We start from the raw sequence: 14023 nt of genomic DNA on the forward strand, positions 1-14023 counted from the left end.
TATATACTATTATTTAGAATGATAATGAAATATCATTATCAATATATATTTGATGACTTGAAATAAATGAGCTGAAAGTGTTAGTCTCTCCTTAATAACTATATTTTTGCAGCACTTTAGGCTTATATACGGTGAATGTATAAAATGATCACTTGCTTCCGAGGTGACCTCAGAGGTTTCTAGATGTATGCTACCAAAAGAGGAACTAAGTTTTTAGTAGCATCAGAAGGAGTGTGTCACAGGCTAATGATATAAATAAAAAGTAGAAATGGAAGACAAATGATGAAGGGAATGAACGTTTGGAGAAATGGTGATAAGAGATAGAAAAGCATACGATGAAGGTGTCTGGCACCACACATACTCCTGCTTCATGACCATGTTCACATGTTCTCCTGACACATCTTTGTTTTCTCACATTTAAAAAGTAATGCATCCAAGTTACTATCTTGTAAAGATATTATAAAATCAATTTTTTCCTCCCAACTTTTCATTTTGAAAAAATTCAAGTGCAGAGAAGTTGAAAGGTACAGTTAAACATTCTTATGCTCTTACCTAGATTCAATAATTGTGACCACATTTGAGCTCTCAATTTGTGTGTGGTTGTGGGGCAAACGTAGGTTTACAGTTGTTCATATGGGAAAGAATACAATAATTAATAAATGATGCAAGAATAATTTGTTTCATGAACTCACAACTGTAAACCTACGTTTGCCCCACCCTGTACGGACATTGTCATCAATATTCATATTTATATTTCTGTATAGCTGTTATGTTGCAGCCAAGATCTAATCAAGATTCATGCATTATATTTGGAATGTCTTTTTAGTTTCTTTTGATCTGTCGTAGTTGCCCGTGATTTTTTTTTTTTAAGTGACAGACTGGTTGACTTTTAGAGGATTTGTCTCATTATTTCCTTCTGTTGTCACTTAACCTGTTATTCAATTTCACTTTGCATTTCTCATGAAATGAAAGTTAGATCTAATTGTTTGATTAGATTGGAGTTGAATACATTTGGCAAGAATACTTCATAGGTGATGCTATGTACTTGATACAGAATCTTATTAAGAAGAAAAAAAAAAGATTGTTCTTCTCTTAGGGATACTTAAACTTGATCCCTTGGTTAAGGTAGTCACCATAAAATCCCTACCTTTTAAAGGTATATTTTTCCCTTTGTAATTTGTATGAAATTTTTGGCATCACACTTTAGCACTCTGTGAATATTTTGCTTCACAAGTGCCTTCTACCCATTGGTTTTAGTACTTATTGATGATCCTTGTCTGAAATGAATATTTAATTAGGATTGCAAAATGGTAATTTTCTTATTCTAGCATTTCTTCTACATTTATAAGATAATATTCTTCTAGGAGAGCTATCCTATTTTTATTTTTTTAATTCAACGTGTTATAAATTATTTGACATAATTACTCTTCTGAGGCTCCAGTTGATCCATGTTGACCAGGGAGAACCTCTTGAATTGGCTGCCTGTATTCTTTTTCTTTCTTTCTTTTATTTTAACATGTTTTTATTAATATCAAAGAGAGGAAGGGAGAGGGAGAAAGGGATAGAAACATCAATGATGAGAGAGAATCATTGATTGGCTGCTTCTTGCACACCCCCCACTGGGGATCAAGACTGCAACCCCTGACCTTCTGGTTCATAGGTTGATGCTCAACCACTGAGCACACTGGCTGGTCAGCCTGCCTGTGTTCTTTGACATGAGGCCATTAGTATTTGAGTGCTTCCTTGCTTCTTAAGATGTTCCAGGCTCACCTCATTCATACCTTCCCACTCCAAAACTATAATCAGCCATTTCTCCAGGAGCCAGTGCTTCTTATTGTAAGAAATGTGAGAAACCAGCATCTGGATGGTAGGTTTGCTTATTGAAACTGGGAATCAAATAGTTTTATTTTGTAATGGGGGCAGAGTCAGAGGGGTTGGGAATGAGGGTTTGTGGGGAAGGGCAGACATTTATTTTGTAATGGGGGCAGAGCAGGGGGTTGGGAATGAGGGTTTGTGGGGAAGGGCAGACATTTAAAAGTTCTTCTTTCAGCTAGAGTCTTGTTTAATGATCTTTTCTTAAACATTCCAGGACGAAATGCACTGCATGTGGATGTTGATGTATCTTCTGGCTTTATTTATTGGTGTGATTTTAGCATCTCTGAGAAATCTTATAATGCAATCCGTAGAATCAAACCCAATGGGTCTAATTTTACAAACATCATTACACAAGGGATAGGAGAAAATGGAGTGCGGGGTATTGCAGTGGACTGGGTAGCAGGTAAGCTATATACTGATTTTATTGAAAAACATTTTTATATTTGTATCTCTATTACCTTCTTTTATTCTAGAAAGTTTAGTCTAACATTATTCATGCTACAGATATGTTTTTCTGATACTAAAATATAATCTAAACCATGAAATGGCAAGTATTTATTTTATAGCTGATAAATTTTAGTTGCCAAATTATTAATTGCTTCCTCTTGTTAATTTATAAAATCCTCGTTGATTGGGTACTTTCTCTATTGTAATTCTATTGAAATGCCTGACCCAGTATTACATTAATAGTTGCACTGTTTCATGAGCTTAACTTTGAAATACTACTAATTTTTAATGGTACACTGAGAATAAAATGTATTAAATGTGTTATAATTTTTAGAATAATGCCATTCTATAAAAATAGGTATCACTGAGTGTTATCCAGCTTGATAAGTAGATATCACATAGAAATATTAAAATCTATTATAAAAATCTAGGTACTATAGTAAGAGTTTATTGCAAATAGTAAATATGGTAGTATGGTTAGTTAAGGCTTTAATTGGGTTCCTAAATCTCATTCTTGATTATGAATTTTCTACGTTACTTTGTGTATATAGTTAAAGCAGGGGTCAGGAGTCTGTGGCCTATGGGCCAAATGCAGCACACTGTCTATTGTAAGTTCAGTTTTACTGGAACACAGCTATGCCCATTCGTTTATGTGTTGTTTATGGCTGCTTTCATGTCACAGTGGCAGAGTTGAGTGTTTGTGAAAGAACCATATACTCTGCAAAGCCAGAATTATTTATTATTAACAAGTCTTTTTAGTAAGGCTTGCCAACCCTGGATTGACAGATTGGAATATATTTATAGTCCAGTTAGAGATAGGTCATGAAAGGAGTAAGATCAGTAGCTGCATATTGGCCTGATTTCTCTAGAACAGGTTTGAGTCAGATATAGGAACAAAGTAGATTTGCCTTGGTAGATAGTTTAACAAGACTTTCAACTACATGGAATCCATTAGGAATCACTCTCCATTATACTGTCTTAACATCATGGTTTTTTTATTATTGATTTTAGAGAAAGGAAGGGAGAGACAGAGAGGGATAGAAACTTTAATGATGAGAGAGAACCATTGATTGGCTGACTCCTGCAGACCCCACACTGGGGATTGAGCCGGCAACCCAGGCATGTGCCCTGACCAGGAATCGAACCGTGACCTCCTGGTTCATAGGTCAATGCTCAACCACTGAACCACACCAGCTGGGCCATCATGGTCTTTTTCTTCTTGCATTTACATTAATGCACTTTTGTTTCGGTGGCTTTAGAAGAAAATATCTATGCTACTTAGAAAGACTAGGAAAAGACCTCATGTTAATGCTAAGCACATGGGGCATTGATAACATTGATCAACCACCTGATGACTGTCCCTCTTTACTTCTTTTCATCATGTTGAAGTAGAAGGTATACCATGATGATGTATATTTAGAGTCTTTGAAGATTCAGGTGTTAACCAGTCAGGTAGGAAAGGAAGGACATTCTTGGAAATACACCTTTTTTAAAAAAATTGATGAGAGAGAAATGTTGATTTATTGGGCAACTTATTCATGCATTCTTTAGTTGCTTCTTGTATGTGCCCTAACTGGGGATTGAACACACAACCTTGGCATATCAGGATGAATGCTCTAACCAACTGAACTACCCAGCCAGGGCAAAAATATATCTTTCAGTAGAAAGTGGGTTCTGACCTTTGATGGGAATTCTAATGTGCTTTAGAAGCTGAAGATAGGCACATTCTCTTTATATTTGAAGCATCAATCTCTTTAGATCCTGAGTAAATAATCATTTTTCTAAGTCTAAACTGAGATATTTATTATCTTAGAAAAGACAATATATACTGAGCCAAACTTCAACCTTACATATTTTTGTTTTAAATTTGGTTTTCCATTCATCAATATGTTCTTTCATTTTTTTTTCCTTCAGAAAATCTTTATTTCATAAATGCTTTTGAGTCTGAATCACTGATAGAAGTTCTGCGGATCAATACCACCTACCGCCGTGTTCTCCTTAGAGTCATAGTGGATATGCCCAGGGATATTGTTGTAGACCCCAAGAACAGATACCTCTTCTGGGCTGACTATGGACAAAACCCGAAGATTGAACGTGCTTTTCTTGACTGTACAAATCGGACTGTGCTTGTATCAGAGGGCATTGTCACGCCACGGGGCTTAGCAGTGGATCATAGCAATGGCTATGTTTATTGGGTTGATGATACTTTAGATGCAATTTCAAGGATCGATATTGAGGGAAAGGAATTGAAAGTGATTCGTTATGGCAGTCGTTACCCAACTCCTTATGCCATCACAGTTTTTGGAAATTCTATCATATGGGTAGATAGAAACTTAAAAAAAATCTTCCAAGCTAGCAAGGAACCAGGGAACACAGAACCGCCAGCAGTGATAAGGGACAATATCGATTGGCTAAGAGATGTGACCGTCTTTGACCAGAGTGTCCAACCCCGGTCACCAACAGAGGTCAACAACAACCCTTGCTTGGAAAATAATGGTGGATGCCCCCATCTCTGCTTTGCTCTGCCTGGGTTGCATACTCCTAACTGTAGCTGTGTGTTTGGAACCCTGGACCATGATGGGAAAAGCTGCGTCATTCCCAAAGAAAATTTCCTCATCTTTGCCTTGGAGAATTCCTTGGGAAGCTTACACTTGGATCCTGAAGATCATAGCCTACCTTTCCAAGCAGTAAGTGTGGAAGGACATGTCATGGCCCTGGACTATGACAGCATCGATAACAGAATTTACTTTACACAAAATTTAGAAGCTAGCCATGGCCAGATTTCATATATAAACCTTAATTCAGGGATCAGTTCTCCCACTGTCGTTGTTTCAGGTAAGAGCACTCCAGGCAGGTGTAGCCTACCTTGGACACAGAACAATACACATGGATGACCTGGTAATTCTAAAATACATATTGTGTGTTTGTTGGTGTATCTCCAGATATAGGGACTACTGATGGCATTGCTTTTGACTGGATCAATAGAAGAATTTATTACAGTGACTACACCAACCAGACAATTAACTCCATGGCTGAGGATGGGTCTCAGCGTGCTGTGATAGCCCACGTTACAAAACCAAGAGCAGTTGTGTTAGATCCTTGCGGAGGGTATGCCATCATCTTCTTTATTATATTTCTGTTTGCTTACTTCTGAAGGGAGAGGGGCCTGACATTATTTTATGTTCATAGAGGGCCAACATTTTTTGGGCTTGTAACACTAGGTAACTAGGGTGAAAGAGCATGAGTGACTCTACCTGGGAAGGAGCTCACTCTGATGCTAGAAATTTTGGCAGCATACTCCCAATGCTCAGGACATCCCTTTTGGGCAAATTGTGTGGGTGGGAATGGAGTAGGGTTACATTTGCCTTATTAATGTCACCTTGAAGTTGAAGATGGCATACATTCTTTTTCAAGTAAAGATTATGAGGTTCCTTGTGATGAATTAATTATGACTCCCTTTGGATGACTAGGTATATCTACTGGAGTTCCTGGGGCACTAATGCCAAAATCGAGAGAGCCACAGTGGGAGGCAACTTCCGGGAACCTGTTGTGAACAGCAGCCTGGTCTGGCCCTGTGGGCTCACTGTGGACCATGAGGAAGACCTTCTCTACTGGGCAGATGCTAGTTTGTATGTGTCTTTGGTTATTTATGTAGATGGGGATTCTTCTTCACACTTACAATGGAATGCTTAATGGAATGAAAATATAAAATGCCAAATAGACATAGCCAAATGTAGAATCACAGTTTTAGGAACTATATTCTAGATTGGTGAATGTATCTGTGAAAATTTATCTATGTTATGAGATTGAATAATTATGAACTAAAAGGCATCCAAAGATGCATTACTAGATGAATTATGTAATCACTCAATTTATAATTTACCAGACCCATGTGATTTCCATTAAATATGCATGACATTTAAATGCATACTGATATGAAGTTTTCTCTGGGCTTTAGTGTTTAATGTCTTATAAAAATGTTTTTCTTTAGTCTTGACTTCAGTTATCTTCTCAAATAGGTTCTTTCATAATGTTTTCATTAGATACTTTTGTCAACTCTAATTTTATATGTAACTTTTCCAAGTATCCTTGAAATTACTCACATTCCCATCATCCTAATGGAATAGCTGAAGAGATGAGATGATTTTGTTTATTACTGCTGGTATCTGCATGTCAGGAATCTTCATTTCTCTTGACTGTTTTCTTATGTTTTTGGCCCTGAGACACTCCATACCTGACAACCTGATCTTTTCTTCATTTTTCTCATTTGAAACAAAATAGTGATGTTTTGTGTCTAAATTTGGATTATTCCTGGTAAATACGTCAAGATACTCAGTAAATGACAAATCAAAAAATTTATTTAGGGAGTTGGAAGGGAAATGTAATTAACATTTTATTGAGTGACTACTGTGTGCTAAACATTGAGTTCTATGCTTTACATATATTATTTTACAATATTCTCCCATTATTAATGGCAGCCTGGTCCTTTTTATAGGATTACTTGTAGATTATATTTGGAAATTAATTATTTATACAGACCATTGTTTGATAAAGCAAATTAAGACCTCTCATTACCAGAAGAAACATTTCCTGTGGCATATGCTCCACTTGGAAAGTCAAAGGTGTAAAGCAATGGTTAGGCCCAGGCATTGCACTGCCAATTGAGGAACTAACTCTTTCTGGATTCCAGCATTTTCTTTTTTTTTTTTTTAAACTTTGTTTTAGGCGCAAGATTGAACGCAGCACTCTAAAGGGCACGGAGCGTGAGGTCATTGTCATCACAATCTTGCGTCCTTTTGGCTTGACTATCAATGGCCAGTATATTTACTGGACTGACTGGTCCACAAGAAAAATTTACCGAGCTAACAAATACGATGGATCGGGCCAGACTGCAATGACCACGAGTTTTCCATTCCGGCTTATGAGTGTTCGTGTTGTTGTGAAGGACCACCCTCAGCAGTGTAGCAATCCTTGCGACCAGTTTAACGGGGGCTGCAGCCACGTTTGTGCACCTGGTAAGGCATTGCCCATGAAGATAGACTCGAGGAGAGTAATAATAATGATGACAACTTAGGGAAAGCTGAAGGAATATTCAGCTCCAAAAGGAGAATGAAATCCAAATTCTTGATTTCAGGGTAATTAAAAAAAATAGATTTGGGGGTTTGTATGTTGAGAGGAAGACTTTGACAGTTTTTTTTTCTTTTCTATTTGATATGGAGCCCTCTTATGAAGGCATTTTTGATTCAAGCTTGATGGAGGTAGAAATAAAGTTGGGGGTCTGGGATTTAATTCTTCCACTTAGGAGGTACTAGCTATAGTTTGAAATATTTCTGATGCTATGTATGATGTGCTTCCTAGTGGGTTTTATAGAGAACAACACATTTACAGGAAGATGTGCCTTTGGAGACCAATGTTTTGAGATTTTCTGAGGAGGCAGAATCATTGCAATAGTTTCAGTGTAGATGAGAAGTTTATAAAGATTAGGGTGAATTAGCCACATTTATTAATTGGTGGTTGCTCTTCTTAGAAAAATGACTCAGAATATCAGTGAAAGGTTGATGGGAGCAGTTTCCGTGGCTTGTTTTATAGCACCTTTAATATAGAACTATTGCTAAGTGCTTTTCTGGAAGAGAAACTATGAATGTTTGTGACACAAATCTTTTGCTTTTTCTGGGCCTACCTTTCTTCAGGTCCAAATGGTGCCGAGTGCCAGTGTCCACAGGAGGGCCACTGGTATCTGGCCAACAATAATAAGCACTGCATTGTGGACAATGGTGTACGGTGTGTTGGTTCCAATTTTACCTGTCTCAATGGGCGCTGCATCCAGGAGCAGTGGAAATGTGACAACAGCAATGATTGTGGTGACGGCAGTGATGAGCTGGAAAGCGTGTGTGGTGAGTTGGGCCATTGGAGCTTTTGTTAGGAGCTCGCCTTGTCTTTATGTCAAGTATTTGTTACAGAATCCTGCTGTGTGTGAATAGGTTTGCAATTTGTGCCTCGGGCATCCTGTGAGAACTGAAAAGCATTTACTCTGAGAATCCATTTCTGCTAAATCACATTTAAACTGATATATGTGCCATGGATTAGCTTCATTAGGAAGCCCCTCTGTAGTGATTAAAAGCAAAGGTGCTGAATTAAAATCCTGGCTATGCCATTTACACAATCTCAATAGCCTTGGGAAAATTGCTTAACCTCTCTGAGCCTCAGATATCTCATCTGTAAAATGGAGCTCTTACTAGGATTCTTGTGAGATTGAAGAGAAACAATATGAAAAAACACATGAGGCTGGATGCATGTTAAGTATGACTTAGCATAGAACTAAGGGCTCCGATAGGTGATTGTTATCATTTTATTAATTTAAATAGCAGAAGGATGATTAATTCAATAATTATATTGAAATCATCTGAGTGGGTAAGACATAGAAGACTGTCTTAGGAAATTTTGAGGTTAGTTACCTTTTTCTAGTACATTGTAGGAGCTAAGAGTTTTATTTTTCCCAAAGAAACTGTACTTACATGCTTTTCTGTGATTGAAATAACTTAAATTGAGATGATAGAGAAATGTAGTGACTTTGCCATTTGCTTAAAATACTTCATTTGTTAAAACCATTTTGCTTAATCAAACTAATTAAAAGTGTTATCTCACTTTGCATGCAGTCCATTTTGTAGCCGTTTTTGCCTTGGAAGGTAAACTCTAAGTGTCTGTTCTATTTGATTGTATCTGTTGAGAAATTAGGATGATGCTTTAATCAAGAGGTTTCCTCAATGTTTTTTTTCCTCCTCTTAGCTTTTCACACCTGCCATTCAACAGCCTTCACTTGTGACAATGGGAAATGTGTCCCATATCATTATCGCTGTGATCACTACAATGACTGTGGTGACAACAGTGATGAGGAAGGGTGCCTGTTCAGTGCGTGTAATGCCACCACAGAATTTACTTGCCACAATAAAAGGTGCATACCTCTTCAGTTTGTCTGCAATGGTATAAACAACTGCCATGATAATGATACTTCAGATGAGAAAAATTGCCGTAAGTTCACCTTAAGTACTTATTGTGCTTTGGGATCTGAAATCTTGGATCACGGGGGATGATATTTTTATATGAAAACAAGGGCTTTCTTAAAAAAAACACAAAACAACCCACAAAGAATTAAGAATGATCTATTCTGGAGATCAAACCATCATTCCTTATCAATATATAGCTTTTCATAGGCACATATTACTCCATTGTGTGGATATGCCATAGTTTCTTTAACCAAGCTTTGGGACTCTTGGTCGTGCTGTTAAATAATGAAAATGATTACAAGGCAAGCCTATCCTCTCCATCTTGCAGTACCAGCTGGGACTATCTCTTTTTACACTAGAATCTGTGGTGTAACATAAGTATCACGGATCATGCCTGTGGAATAGCTTTGAAAAAGCCTCCCTTCTGGTGGTTTGAATACTGCAATTGACCCATTAACATGGACATTCTTTATGGGACACGTGTGGTGGATATGTTCCAAATGTGTATCTGGTTGTCTTTTTCAAGCCGATCGCACTTGCCAGCCTGGATTCACAAAGTGTCACAGTACAAATATTTGTATTCCTCATCATTACTTGTGTGACGGAGACAATGACTGTGGAGATATGAGTGACGAAAACCCCACTTTTTGCGGTAATAGAAGACTGCTTCTCTTTCTGTGGTTCTGGGGATGCATGTCTTGAGCTAATACCCAGATACATGGCCTGGGTGCTTGGGCTCATTTCAATTTGTCATCTCTAATTGACATTGTAAGTAGATGCAGTAGGCAATTACTTCAGGATGTGATTGGAGGGGCCTAAGAAGCCCCTTCTCTCTGTTCCCTGGCTGAAGGCCCAACTCCAAATATATCCTCCAGAGACCTGCTTTGATACGTAACCTTCCACAAATGCAAAGCCATTTCTCCTCGAGTTGAAAGCCTTTTGTCTGTAGGAACTCCAGGCAGAATTTGCACATTCAGCCCTTACATTTACGCTTAATATGATTATAATGAGCATTAGTAACTGAAAGAATTTTTCTAATTTTAATTTGTAGCTCAAATGAAAAGCACTTTCTTAAATTAAGCTTGATAACTTTGAGACTATTAATGTAAATAGATACATGAGTTAATAATTCAGTAATTGTCATCAGGCCAGACTACAGTTCAAGAGCAGGAGTCAGTTGTAGTAACAGCAGCAAGAAGCAGTAGAATTCAGGATGCAGCCATCAAATAGAGACATGCAGATTGGAGCTACTGCTGACCTTTTGGGGACCTCTGCTTCCTTATTAGTATATTTTTCCCCTGGCAAATTATAAGATACTAGTAGCCCTGCACATGAATCCATGAGCCAGTAGCTCTCTGCAGGGCCTGGCCACACCACACCTGCTGCCCAGAGGCTCTCCACAGCCCAGAGGCCCATCCGCGGCCGGACGTGGAACGCTTGCCTCGCCACCAGGGCAACAACGCAAGTGTTCCCCCCCCCCCCCCCCCGCCCCCGCACTGCTCCGTGCCCACTGCTCAGAGGCCCTCCGCAACCAGGATGGAATGCTTGCCTCGTTGCTGTGGCGATGAAGCAAGCATTCTGCCAGGCCACTCACGCGGCCCGCTCTCAGCGGCCACCCCTCTGGGACTGGGGGACTCCAGTGGGGCTGAGAGGACTGGGCGCCGCCATCTTTGTGACGGAGTGATGGTTAATTTGCATATTACCCTTTTATTAGATATTATAAGATATAATGGGCCAAAGCAAGGAAGCCTTGTAGATCAGAAGAATGACAAGACTTGATTCTGGTTTATACCCACATAACAATCTAGAAAATACATTTGACCAGAGCTACCTAAGGTTAGTTGAAAAAAGAACCAACATTCAAACATAAGCAGAATCATTTTACTCAGATAAAGGCCCCATATACCAAGATGAATAAGAGCAGAACTTTGCTAACTCTCTAGAATGATGGTCTAACATGGCTAAAGGTTGTGTATGGGTGAGCTCAGGTATGGTCATATTGCTGTTTTTGCTTTTAATGATTATTTCAATAGAATTTAACTTTATATTACAACAGAAAACAGAAACAAGTCGTCTCTTACATAATTTGTGATTTCATGTATCAAAGGGATAGTTATTTGGTCTTTCTAACAAATATAATTTATTTGGGGATTTATGGAATCCAGGAAAAATATTCCAGAAAATTGGGCAGTATGTTTGCCTTCTCTCCCCCCTACCCTCCATCCCCATGGAAAGTGCACATACAAAATCCCATTTCCTAGGCCTTGGTCTCCTTTCTTGGCAACTCTTTATTCAGTTGAGACATATAGGCAGATTAAGATTGATGGGAACAAGCTGGTGTTTTGCTCATGGGTTTTATCTTCTTTCTCTTCTCCTACAGCCAGTCACTCCTGTAGCAGCAGTGAGTTTCACTGCACATCTGGACCCTGTATTCCTCACCATTGGTATTGTGATCAAGAAAGAGATTGTCTTGATGGCTCTGATGAACCTGCCACTTGTGGTAAGAAAGTAGGCAAGCACGAAAAGCACTATGATGCAGCTAGAGAAACTCTCCCAGCTACTCTAAACACAAATGACAGTTGTGGCTGCTGAATGTTCCCACGTCCTGCCCCTGCTCTCAACTGAGATGCTGCAACCACTCAGCAGACATTCATTAAAAATGTGTTAGTGCAGTGCATGGTGTGGGCTGCTGATCAGGATATGGAGGCTGCTGATTAACGCTGATAAAATGAGATTATGTTGGTGATGCACCTAATATGGTGCCTGGCTTGGAGAGCTTATTAATTTTAATTGACTCTGAATTGGAATTTCTGAATTTGGCTGTGTTCTGACCCATATGACTGTGGGAGGATACAAAAGTGATTGGAATCATCACATAGATGGGCAAGGGGTATATTATGGTCACATATTCTCTTCTTCTTCTGCCCATGTACCAGCTTATGGTAAGGTCTCATAGCCATCTGAGCTTTCTAAGAAGTTTCAGGGACCCTCTTGTTTTCCTAGAGGTGTTTGTGCTTGTTTACTGCTTGGAGGTTGCTGTTTACTTTTGCAAATTCCAATCTATATGCACATTTTTAAACATAATTGTAAAAATACAGAGATTCAATATTTTACATTGATTTTTTAAAATCTGTCAAATCATATTGTTATATAGCAGTCAGAAAACTGCCCACAGGCCAACCTCCTGTCTTTATAGAAGTTTTATTAGAATGTGGTCATATATTGTCTATGACTTCTTTTCTGCTACAATGGAGTGTCAAGTGGATGAGGCACAGAACATATGGCCTATAAGCCTAAAGTATTTACTAGCTGGTTAAGAGAAAGTTTGTGACCCTTGTTATGTTGTCTTTATACTCTTTTTTAATGGCCCTATAATATTCCACTGATTATCACTGAGTTAATCGCCTCTATTTTAAGCATTTAGATTGCTTACATTTTTCCTCTATTATAAATATCACTGCAAGCTGTAGCCAGTTTGGCTCAGTGATAGAACATCGGCCTGTGGACTGAAGGGTCCCAGGTTTGATTCCTGTCAAGGGCACATGCCCAAGTTGTGGGCGGCTTCATCCCCAGTGGGAGGTGTGCAGGAGGTAGCTAATAAATGATTCTCTCTCATCATAGGTGTTTTTATCTCTCTCCTTTTCTTTCTGAAATCAATAAAAATATGTTTTAAAAAATATCACCGCAGTAAATACCATTATATATAAAACTTTTTATTTTGTAGATATTTTCTTAGGACCATTCACATAGTTTTGTAGCTGAATTAAGAGGATTTTCTATTCCTATATTTTCTCTCAGGTTTAAATTTTGTGGCTAATAGTTGGAGAGTGGTTACTTGAAATTCTTTGCCAAGTTCTTTTTCCCAACACTGAAAGTTTTGTAGGAAACAAAGGGCACATAGTGTTTTGAGGATCCATAAATAAAATAATGAGGAGTTCCATATTAATGGAAACCAAAGTCATAGTAATAGCAATTTGTACCAACTGCCTGACATTTAAATAAATACATTCTCATATCATGCAGTAGTGTTATTTTAAAGAAATAATAAGATGTATAAAAAAAGTAAATTCACATTCTGTAATTATCTGTGCCATGTAAATTTATTAGACCAGCCAAAAGAACCAATAAAGGTAGAGAAAATTTTCTTTCTCTCCCACAATATTCATTCCAGCATTATTTTTCAAAGTGAAACCAATGAAAACTACCTAAATATCCATCAGCTAGGAAAGAGATAAAAGACACAGGGAACATCCATACTTGAGAGTAATATTCAACAATGCAAAGAAATGAGGTAGATCTATATGTGCTACATGGTGACAAGATGTTGTTAAGCTAAAAAAAAAAAAAAAAAAAAAAAAAAAAGTAGGGCAAATTTCAGAAAAATGAATATAGTAAGATCCCATTTGTGTTTTTAAAACTACCTATCAGGATGTGTAGGTAAATGTAAGATGTCACCCACCCTTAATAGTGATTATCTCTGGAGAGGAAGAGTACTGAAGAAGGGTGAAGAAATGTGAATCTTACTTTTTTATATACATCTTATTATTTATTTAAAGTAACACCACTGCATACCTATGTATGGGAACCCCATATACTCGAGAGATTCAGATACCCACAAATATGAGAGGTTCAGAGACAGAAAGTAAAAATGAGGTATATATGGTATTCTGAGCTAAGGATGAGAGGGAAAGTTTCTT

General features: G+C 38.0%; 1 protein-coding gene across 1 annotated transcript in view; it reads left to right on the forward strand.

The window, feature by feature from the left end:
• Positions 1-14023, forward strand: part of LRP2 (LDL receptor related protein 2) — a gene marked incomplete at its 5' end in the record, with an annotated part of 209763 nt that overhangs the window by 130403 nt on the left and 65337 nt on the right. The window contains 9 exons of the mRNA XM_080669070.1: positions 2090-2278; positions 4237-5157; positions 5265-5430; positions 5793-5951; positions 7048-7337; positions 8013-8216; positions 9109-9351; positions 9853-9978; positions 11707-11826. Of these exons, the coding sequence (XP_080525196.1) occupies positions 2090-2278; positions 4237-5157; positions 5265-5430; positions 5793-5951; positions 7048-7337; positions 8013-8216; positions 9109-9351; positions 9853-9978; positions 11707-11826 (2418 nt within the window). The remainder of the gene's footprint in view (positions 1-2089; positions 2279-4236; positions 5158-5264; positions 5431-5792; positions 5952-7047; positions 7338-8012; positions 8217-9108; positions 9352-9852; positions 9979-11706; positions 11827-14023) is intronic.

The sequence above is a fragment of the Plecotus auritus genome (genome assembly GCF_963455305.1).
Source record: "Plecotus auritus genome assembly, chromosome: 5".
Classification (NCBI taxonomy): domain Eukaryota; kingdom Metazoa; phylum Chordata; class Mammalia; order Chiroptera; family Vespertilionidae; genus Plecotus; species Plecotus auritus.